The sequence below is a fragment of the Diplotaxodon limnothrissa genome, linkage group LG19, assembly GCF_057381915.1.
Source record: "Diplotaxodon limnothrissa isolate DT_005_m linkage group LG19, D_limnothrissa_male_GT1.1, whole genome shotgun sequence".
Lineage (NCBI taxonomy): Eukaryota > Metazoa > Chordata > Actinopteri > Cichliformes > Cichlidae > Diplotaxodon > Diplotaxodon limnothrissa.
Genome location: NC_140614.1, coordinates 19,614,992 through 19,625,513, shown reverse-complemented (window position 1 = coordinate 19,625,513; position 10,522 = coordinate 19,614,992). Strand labels below are relative to the sequence as shown.

The following is a 10,522-nucleotide window of genomic DNA, read 5'->3' as shown; positions in this document are numbered from 1 at the left end:
GGTCTGACAGCAGCAGGTGTATCACTCCTGTTTCTACCTGGAGACAGCAGTCACCTCATTGTTCTAACACACAACACAAAACTATCCACAACACTACACACTAACTACACAAGACAACACATTAACTACACACTATAAACAAGCTAAACGTCACAAATCTCTCTTCCTAAATAACCAAATGTCGTATTGCCATATCATTTTTGATTGGTCGCGCGCAGCTGCTTAAAGGTGTAGCCCCAGATTACTTACAGCTACTTCCGTACAACTGATGCGGTAAGATGCGGTAAGCTGAGCACAGCTTCAACCGTCTGTTTGTTGAAAAATAGTAACGCGACCGCACCGAATTTTCTTGTTAGTAACGGTAACGGCGTTGTAACGATAGAAATAGTAATTAGTTAGATTACTCATTACTGAAAAAAGTAACGCCATTATTCCCATCACTGACTACTACTATATCTTCTTTTCATAAAATGGAAAATATTATTAAGATAGTTGATTAATTATTGTCAAATAAGCAATAAGTTAGTTTATTACAGTGCTTATATCTTCCACTCAGTATTTTGAGAAAGAGCTTTATCGAAATGCATGCAAACATATCGAAAAACAATTTATAAGGGATAAGCAGAGCTTGAAACTCAGTATTTGGTCTGATCACCTTTATTCTTCAAAACAGCCTGAAGTGTCTTAGGCAAGCTTTATTATAATTTCTTCAGACAGTCTTCAGTTCTCCAGACTTCTTGAAGGACAGTCAAAACCCTTTTTTGGATGTGGACAGCCTTTTGCTCCATTCTGTTTAAAGATGATCCCACACTGCTTCAATAATGTTGATGCCCAGGCTGTGGGAAAGCCAGTCTATGTCTGATAGGGTTCCACTATGTGTTTTCCTATCCAGGTATGCTCTTACACTGGCAGTGTGTTTGGGATCATTGTCATGCTGAAATATGAAGTCGCTGCTTATCAGATGCTTTCCAGATGGTGGCATGGTGGTTCAAAATGTGACTGTACTTTTCTGTATTCAAAATTCCATCAACTGTAACAAGATCCTCAACACCACTGAATGAAGTGGAGCTCCAAACCACAACACTCTGTGTGAGCCTCCACTCTGTTTATGGGCACTGTTGTACCTCACTCTTTGCTTGTGGTGCACAACAATGATGATTTCGACCAAAAACTTCACTTCTGGATTCATCACTCTATTAGACCTGTTGCCACAAATTTTCAGTCCAGTTCTTCCTTAATTTGGCGTATCTCAGACTTTCTCCTTGTTTACCCTTCTCCAAATGATTTCTTGACACCCACCCTTCCACTGCAACCATTTGTCTGGTCTTGTGCCAGGTCTTTGCCGTCTTTCCTGTTTCTGAAGGACATGACCTTCAGATACCGTTTGTCTGCAGTTTTGTCAAACTTTTTAAGGATACATTGCTCACCAAGTCAGGATATGCTGAGTTTTCAGCTAACAACTCTTTGGAAACCATCTTTTTGGTGTGAAAATACTTGTTTGTCAAACCGTGTTATCACATCATCCTTCTGTTCATCCATTGTGTTCTTCATAGCCCGCAGAATTTTGATTCTGTTCATCTGAACGTATCGTATTCAATCCTCAAATACTTTTAAACTGAGTGTTGTGCAGAAGATCTGTGAAGGTTCCATTTCTGTTGCTTTGTGGCTCAAACAATGTGACAGAGAAGAGCCAGTCTCTGTTTTTCCTTCTAATTCATTTATTAAAAGATTATTTTTTGTACATAGTGTTAAATACAATCTCTCAGAATTCTGAAACCAACACAGTTTTTGATTCATGTCCATTTAAGAGACCACCGAGACAATATCACTCTGTAATTACTTTAAAACTCAATGCTAACCATCTTGATTTGGAAACAATATAGAAGAAATTAGAGGAAATGTCTTTTAATTCATAGCATATTTGTGCAAAACAGGGAGAGGTCCCAGAGCCCATATTCCAGCAGCTTCCTTACATTAAAGGCCAATGAAAACATCTTTAAATACCCAACCATAAAACTCAGGCCTTCTATCTTCCATCAGGACGACCATGCATTTCTGGTGTGTAGGTCAGAAGAACAATCATGACCCACAGGTGCAGTACCGCCTGCAAAGAAAGAAAAAAGATCATGAATAAACTACAGATGTTACAGACCACTTTACCAGCTACTGAGCACTCTCTCATTGAACAAAGGGTTCATATCATTTCAATACTAACACTGACCATGTACAGGATGACAAAAACTCTGGCCATTGGGTAGCGCCTCAGAAAGATTCCCAGTCTTATGCTGTTAGAAATAAAAGTATTGGTCACAGTGAACAGTTTTTCACTTGTAAAACAATGGAACTGTTGCACAGTAAAACGGTGAACAGTGAAAGCTTACCTGAAGCGGTCAATTGTGCTGGCTGCCTTACGTACTTTTCCATACACTCCTGGACTGTCCTGGTCACTGAAGAGCACAGGTGTGTTTCTTTGTCTTGCCCCTGACAGTCCAAAACAGAGAAATGTAAATGCATATATTATATATTAGGGTTTTTTTTAAATAAAACAACTGTTCAAAACAGGTCTCATTTACCAAAACAAAAAGAAAATGACAGCTTCTCCTACCTGCTCCCTCTAAACCGCTCATGTTGATTGCCGGCCCTCCACTTTGTCCTCCCTGAGTATTCTTCAGCTGCTGCTCCAAGCGCTCCAGCTGAAAGACGAGGGAGTTTTTTTCCGTGCCAAGAGCTTCCACCATTGTCTGCTTCTGGATCAGTGTCTCCGTCAGCTGGTGGAGCCGGTTCTCCAGCTCTGTTTGGCTGTTGCTGAGTGTCTTGTTGGTCAACTGCAAAAGGAAATTCATCAGACATTATTATTCAGTGGTTTTAATAGACACAAAGCAAATGTTCCCTAAGTTCTGATCTGGGAAGGAGACTCCTCAATTTTTTTGTATAACTTTAAGGTACTGACCTGGTTCCTGAGTTTTTGGATTTCATCTTCTCTGTCTTTGATTCGACTCTGCAGAGTGGTTTTGGCTCGATGGTGCTCTTCCTCAAGGTACTGAAGCTCCTATAGGCACAAAGATTAAGTTAGTCAAAACAACAGCTTGTGCACAGCTTTTATCATTTTTAGCCTATTATTATTATTGTAACTCTCTTTTACCTGTTTGTAGCGCTCCACCTCAGCCTCTACCTCCTGCTTTGCTCTGTTCTGTAAGGTCTGCTGCTCCTGTAACTGCGCCTGCTGCTCCCTCCACGTCTCTGCCTCTGCCAGCGCCTGATTCTCCAAATCCTGTAAGCAAAAATTCAACCTCCACTGAATTACTGGCCTCTCTCGCTAGTAAGTAATTTTGCTTTTTCCTACTGCATATAGTATCTCACCTGTATTTCAGTCCTCAGAGTGAGAACTTGCCCCTGCAGTTTATGGATCTCCTCCCTCTGCAGGTCCTTTTCATGACGTAGCTCCTCAAGCTCCAGAGCCATGGTCCCACTGCCGTCCAGGGTGTCTAGACCAGATCCCTCCTTCAGACTGCTGATCAACTTCTCTTTGGACTAAACAAACATTTAAAAGTATTAAATAAAAGTTCAAACATATAATAATGAGATTTACTCCACTTTACTCCAGGGTAAAGCTTTCAATGAAATCATTTTTCGGGAGAGCCTCCACAAGCCTTACTTGTAGGATGCGTGAAGCTTTTTGCTTATAGTCTTGTAACTCTTGCTTGGCAGACTCAGCTGCAGCTTTGGCACTTTTTAATTGGTGTTGGAAGTCGTCGACCTTGAACTTCTCCTCTGCTGCTCGCCGCTCAGCTGCAGTCACTGTTTCTGCAAGGGTTTGCCTCTCGGCCTCCAATTTAGAGAGCCGGCCAGCATATTCAGTCTACACAAGAACAGAGAGTTAAGTCTCATCATTTCCATATGACCAGTCTATATTTAACCGTTGTAAATACAGAAAATGAATGGCATCATGTGCACCTGCATCTGCCGGTAGCTGTCCTGTTCTCTTCTGAGCGCCAGTTCAGCCTCTCGCAGCCTCTCCTGTAAGGTTTCCAGAGCTTGGGACTGCATGCTGTTCCCTTCTGTGTGGTCTTGCATAATTCTAAAAAAATCAAACAAGACAAGAAAATGCTATCTAAATCAGTTCTTTATAAGTTTAGTGTAATTTCTATTTAAGACTTTGGCTCCAAAAGCATACTTTGACTTTTCCTTCTGTGCCTCCTCTAATGCAGCACTGCGGGATTTTAGAAGCTGATCGGCTTCATCGAGTCTGAATTTTAGGACTGCAAGCTGACCGTCTTTGGCTGAGAGAGCTTCTGTTAGGTCATCGACTTGTGACCGAAGTTCTCGTAACGTTCGGTCAGTCTGGGACTGCTCCGAGTTCCATTTGTCTGCACGTAGACGGGCCTGGTTTAGCTCTAAGAGAGAAAAAAACAAATTAAATCATAGGAAGAGGTGTAGCCAGGTGAATGTGTGCCATTTTCGGGTTTCAGTATTGGCTTTTTTTTGCTAACCATCTTGTAAGTCTTTTGCTCTCTGGATAACTGAAGCCATCTCTTGATTCAGGGAGGCCACCTCACTGCGCAGCAACTGGTTCTCTAGACGCAGGCTGGACAGGATCTGGTTCTGTGGTTCTTCTGTTGGTGGAGGAGGCTCTTGCCTGCTGGACTCCAGAGGGACAGCCAAGCTTGAGTCTGAACTCTCAGGTGTATCTGTGGTGGCCAGGCAAAATGGTAAATGGCCTGTATTTATATAGCGCTTTACTAGTCCCTAAGGACCCCAAAGCGCTTTACATATCCAGTCATCCACCCATTCACACACACATTCACACACTGGTGATGGCAAGCTACATTGTAGTCACAGCCACCCTGGGGCGCACTGACAGAGGCGAGGCTGCCGGACACTGGCGCCACCGGGCCCTCTGACCACCACCAGTAGGCAACGGGTGAAGTGTCTTGCCCAAGGACACAACGACCGAGACTGTCCAAGCCGGGGCTCGAACTGGCTTGGACAGTTACAAGAGTAAAGAGAAAACAGCATTTACAGATATAAGTGTGGTAGCTCTTATGTTATACTTCTAAACAGCAACAAACTGGCATAATAAAGCATTAATATAAAATTATCTTATTTCATACCATTGTACTTTAAGGTTCCCTGTCAAGTTTTGGACACCAAGTGGGTTAATTCTTTAGTGGGGCGTGGTAAATTTACCATTTTAAAAAGGAGTCCCACAAGGTTCAGTATTAGGTCCCATGTGGTTCATATTAACAATATTGCACCCTCTCTCTATAAGAAAATATACCATCCATCTTTATTCAGATGCTACAGTTCTGTACTGTATTAATAATATTCTTTACTCAGCCACTGAAATCCAACAGCAAGTCTTTCTAAATTGCAAGAACCACATAACTTGAAATTAGCTTTGAAAGCAAACAAGTTATCAAGAGCTTATGAGAGATTATGGAGACTATCTGTAAGTACACCTCTGACTCCATTCTTAAACCCCCTTAATTAATTTCAGCTCTTCAACCAAAGATTTACTAATAAAAACATTGATTCTTGTTTTTACTGGGTTTCATATAGAAAAAGCTGAGTTATGACTGTGGCACAGTAGTCACTGGTTTTCATTCACTTTCTTTAAAGACCTTTATTTTGTTGTAAAATATTTTTATCCCTTCAAGCAATTGACTATTTCAATATGCAATTACAAACCAGAATGTTCTTGAAGGTAACTTTTATCTTACCAAGTGACTAATTATTAGTTCCTTTTCATGTGTTTATTCACTCCATTTTCACTGTACTCTTTAAATCTTTGCAAATTAGAGCATGCTATCACTGATTTATTTAAACAAAGGCTGCTTTCATGTGCACCTGCACATAATTTTTCTCTCATAGTCATGAGAGCCTATCAGTAGAAGTAATGTGACAAAAATGCACTGATGCGCCAATAAAGGTGAAGAAGAAGTTAAAAAAAAAAGTGTCTTAACTGTAAGCTGAAATTTTCTTCTCCTGTGAATAAAGTTTATTGTTTATAAAATGTTTGAGTGTTGTTAATTAGTCAGACAGTGCGCTGTTGGCTTTGCTCATACCTTGGCCTTGCTCTTTAGCAGAGTTCTCCTCTGTTTTGATGCTGTGAGCAGATAATGAGCTCATGCTTGAAGCTCTTGATACACCCCGGGTGGAAGGGGGTGTGGAGGGGACTGATGGGGTTGTATGAGAAGTGGTGGAAGCGGGAAATGTTGGGTTTTGGGCCTCTACCACTTTTACAAGGTCCTTTCTTGAATCTCTCCGATTGCTGACTTGAGGCTCAGAGCTATTCAGAAAATCAAAGAGCATGTCATCGTCCACATTCTGCTCACTCTTTTTGGGCCTCACAAACCCAGATGAAGTCTTGCCAGTGTTGGGGGCGCTGCTACCAGAGCCCAAGGGTGTACTGGTCACGTTGGCAGACCCAGCCAGCATGGTTGCATTAGATTTCTTGATGTTGCCAGCTGCAGCAGAGATGTAGCCCTGGGCATCATGAGAGGATGCATAGGTATGATGTGTCACAGCTGGGTTGGTCTTGTAACCTGCAGAGTTGTAGTCCGTTTTAGCAGTGGATTCTTCTCCATAGGCTATTGAGAAGGAGGAGGATTTTTCCTGGCCTTTACTCAGGGCAGTAGCAGCTCCCTGGTCCACTTTATTAAGGAAGTCTTCAGCTTTCCCAGCCAAGTCAGTAAACCAAGACATTTTGCAACCTAGCGATAGAGACAAACAGCAACATGTAAAGATTTATTTGACGGATAATATATTTATTTACTTTCCAAGTTCTTGGATTTCTATTTAACAACATAAGGAAGGTCAGTGGTGGAGTAACGGTCACTATGTCAATGACAGACGCTAAATCTAGACACGCAGTTTAACTGTAAATAGCATTTCACCTCCCCTCATCATTATCACCACTGAGATACCATCCAGTGAGGCCTTCAGTTTCGAAAGCTCAGGATACACTGCCTAACTGTACCTGTGCATGACAGAGCTACTTCTGGTGTGGCTACTATCAGCCCAGGTAACCATAGCAGATCTTCTGCCTTCATCCCCCTCTTTCTCTAAGGCTACGTTCACACTGCAAGTCTTAATGCCCAATTCCGATTTTTTGATCAAATCCGATTTTTTTGGTCTGCTTGTTCACACTACAAATAAAATGTGACAGCAAACACGCTCTAGTGTGAACCCTCAAAGCGGCCCGCATGGGCAAAAGAAGATGTCACACACAACGCGCTCTGTTTAGACCCAGACCAAACAGTATTGTTTGACTGATGGACCTTAATATAAAGACTTGTTTTGGACTTTACATTTCCCAATTTTGCTTTAAGTTATAAAGTTATTTTATTATTTACATATGGCCTAATAATTATCCTTATTGCTGTTTTAGAGAGGAGCGGTGCTTCAAAGGATAGTTGCAGATTTCTGTCAGAATCTGCAGATTATACAGTACAAATAAAATGTTCACATTTCTCCAACGTTGTCTTCCCAACAGTTTCACTAACATCTACACTGGATGGCCAGGAAGCGTTCACATTGTCTTCTCGGGCGCTGATAATTGGCGTCTGTCTTGTTCAGTGACGTAAAAGACAGATTTAATGTCTGCCGGTCTGATTTTTAGGACTGCAAGCTGACCGTCTTTGGCTGAGAGAGCTTCTGTTAGGTCATCGACTTGTGACCGAAGTTCTCGTAACGTTCGGTCAGTCTGGGACTGCTCCGACATGACCATTAAAACAGCAGTCGCTTTCTAAAACATCAGATATGTATCGGATTCAGTATCACATGCGAAAGTGACCCAGGTCGGATTTGTGCTGTTCACACTGTCATACCATGATCGCATATGGGTCGCATAGGGTCAAAAAAGTCGGATTTGATGCGCTTCCGCCTGCAGTATGAACGTAGCCTAACAGTCTCCTCTGTTACATCACACCACTGTATGCCCTCCTTCATTAGATCTATAATTCTACTCTGATGTCTTCCTGTAGACTACAGGAAGAGCAGAGCAAACCCCCTCCCCCTGGCTGTCAACAAAGGCTGTGTAGAGAGGGTTTCTCAGAACCTTTATTGCTGACAACCTCACCTGGTCTGCTAACACAACAGCTGCAGGTAAGACAGCTCAGTGGCGCATTCGCTTAATAAGGTTCCTGAAGAATAACTGTCACGGATGAGAAACTACTTTTGGTAACACTGCAATATGCCAACTGCTTTGCAGCAGCTATACATGTTATCCACAGGGTTATAAAGACAACAGAAAAGATCAATGCCTGTGCTCTTCCCTTTCTCAAAGCAACTGCAAAAGCAAGAATCCACTCAAGAGGGTCAAAACAGCTCTCACCCTGGGCACTTGCTGTTTGACCTGTTGCCCTCTAGTAGGCACTACTGATCCAACAAAGCAAATGCAGGCAGTTTTGGGTTTTGTTTTTTTTAATCCAAGTGCATATTGTCCAAAATAAATGTGGCAATAAATGCATTCTGAGGATAGCATTGAAACTAGACAGGACCGAGCTAGATGGGAAGAAAAACTGCGAATTGATCCATATTAAATAAACAGGATCGCAGCAACAAATTGTAGACAGTTAAAGTTGGGACTCTTCCAGCTTTGTGAGCAGCCTCTCAAGTTCGACTCAGGACTAAAACGGTCCCTGCGACAAATGCTGCACAGCTAGCATGCTATAACAAAAAACTAAGCAGCGAAATTTAATCAGCTATAATTTTTAACGACACCACGCTTTTTTTTTATAAAACGTAAATGAACAAATGGGGGGTTATTGGTTGTGTTTTAACTCTAACGTTATCGTAAAACGATGTAAACACAGTTGTTCAGGATCAACTCCATCAGTGCTGCGGCTAACAGGCTAGCTGGCTGTTAAAGGAAACATTTAAAGGTACCGTTTGACAAGAGGTATCAGTCTCAGGGTGTCTCCAGTCACCTGGCTGCCGCCGAGGTTAAACAGATCAGAGTGAAAGAATAAAACTGCTTGGAAAACAAAGTCAAATATCATCATCTGTCAAGGAGGATGTTGGTGATCCTCTCAATACGTGGACCAGGAAGCGCTGCAAATAAGGACCCGACAACAGAGCGCCCTGAGAAAAGCCTGATCGAAAATTAACCAACGGTGTTTCCAAAGCGCAGAACTCACCTCTGTTAAGGACTTTACTTTACTGTAAATAAAAATAAATTAATGGAGAACAACAACAACAGCAACAATAATACTAAGAAGAAGGAGGCGGAGGAGAAGACCTGACCAACTGGTAAGTTGTTTACTGTATTTTTTAAAGAAAATTAAACATAGTTTTTAAGTTTAAATATGATCCTATTTTAATTAATATTCGGATAAACACATATAAAGTACTCATCTTTGGATAAAAGCTTGCCGTTTGAAACAAATGAAGCTAAACACTGGGAAAACTACTATAAAATAAAAAATAAGAAATAAATTACAGACTATGGCCAGAGTACTTTATTTTGTTAAGACAATCGAGATATTATTGAAGTGCAGACTTTCAGTTTTATTTCAAGGGGTTTACCAAAAGTTTTATCAATTTTGTAGATTGTACCTCATTTTCAGAAGACCAAAAGTATTTAAGATATTAAAAAATAATTGCTTGTTTGTTTGTTTGCTTTAGTCCACTAACCTTAATTATGGAACACATGGACGTTGCCAAGTAGATGTTCTGCTAACCCTTTACTACTGTCACCTTCCAGTCCTTGTGACACTTTCCGTATTCAGTTTTTAATTTTTTTTGCTGTATGCAGCTGTATGGGTTGCCTGTGAAGGTTCTCAGTCATCCAGGTCATAGTAGTCTAAGGAGCTTGGAAAGAAAAGCCTCTGGACTTCTTTATGTTTCTTCAAGACGTTTCACCTCTCAACTGAGAAGCTTCTTCAGTTCTAAGACCAATTGGTGGAGAGTCCCTTTGAGCTATTATCCATTTGCACTATGAAGCACTGTTCAATGAGTTTGGGAGTATTTGGCTGAATCTGAGCAGAGAATATAGGTCTGTAGACTGTACATTTCATCCTGCTACTTCTATCAGCAGTCACATCATCAGTAACAACTAGTGACCCGGTTCCACTGACAGCCACACAGGCATATGCTGTAATATTATTTCCATTACATTGGATGCGGTATGGTTCAGCTGTTTCTGTGCTTCTTCGTACTTTTCTCTCCCATCATTCAAGTGCAAGTTCTTCTTGGTTTCATCTGTTCAAAGATTTTTTTCTCAGAACTGCACATTTGAGGGTTTTCTGGCAAACTAATCTGTCCTTCTTGTTCCTGAGTGTAATCAGTGTTATTGTAAACCTTCTCTATACATCTCCTAAATGTAGATCTTGACAATGATATGCCTACCTGCTTGAGAGTGTTCTCAACTTGGTTAGATGTTAAGTTTTTCATCTTAACCATGGATATAATTCTTTTACCGTGCCCTTTAGCTGTCTTGTTTTTTTTGGGCCATTTAATGTTGCTGAGCTGCCCAGTGCATTCATACCTTTTAAGAATTTACCAGAATGTTGTTATGCAG

At 41.2% G+C, this 10,522-nt stretch overlaps 1 protein-coding gene across 1 annotated transcript; it reads right to left on the bottom strand.

Moving 5' to 3' along the window:
• Positions 1-1,803: 1,803 nt before the first annotated feature.
• On the bottom strand, positions 1,804-9,039 carry golga5 (golgin A5). Its single transcript, XM_085342792.1, has 13 exons — positions 8,890-9,039; positions 6,066-6,713; positions 4,491-4,688; positions 4,175-4,394; positions 3,955-4,078; positions 3,656-3,859; positions 3,361-3,531; positions 3,143-3,271; positions 2,951-3,049; positions 2,606-2,825; positions 2,382-2,481; positions 2,222-2,285; positions 1,804-2,104 (listed from the first exon to the last, which is right to left on the bottom strand). Exons 2-13 carry the CDS (start codon positions 6,703-6,705, stop codon positions 2,027-2,029), a joined length of 2,247 nt encoding a protein of 748 aa, XP_085198918.1. The 5' UTR covers positions 6,706-6,713; positions 8,890-9,039; the 3' UTR covers positions 1,804-2,026.
• Between the last annotated feature and the right edge of the window lie 1,483 nt (positions 9,040-10,522).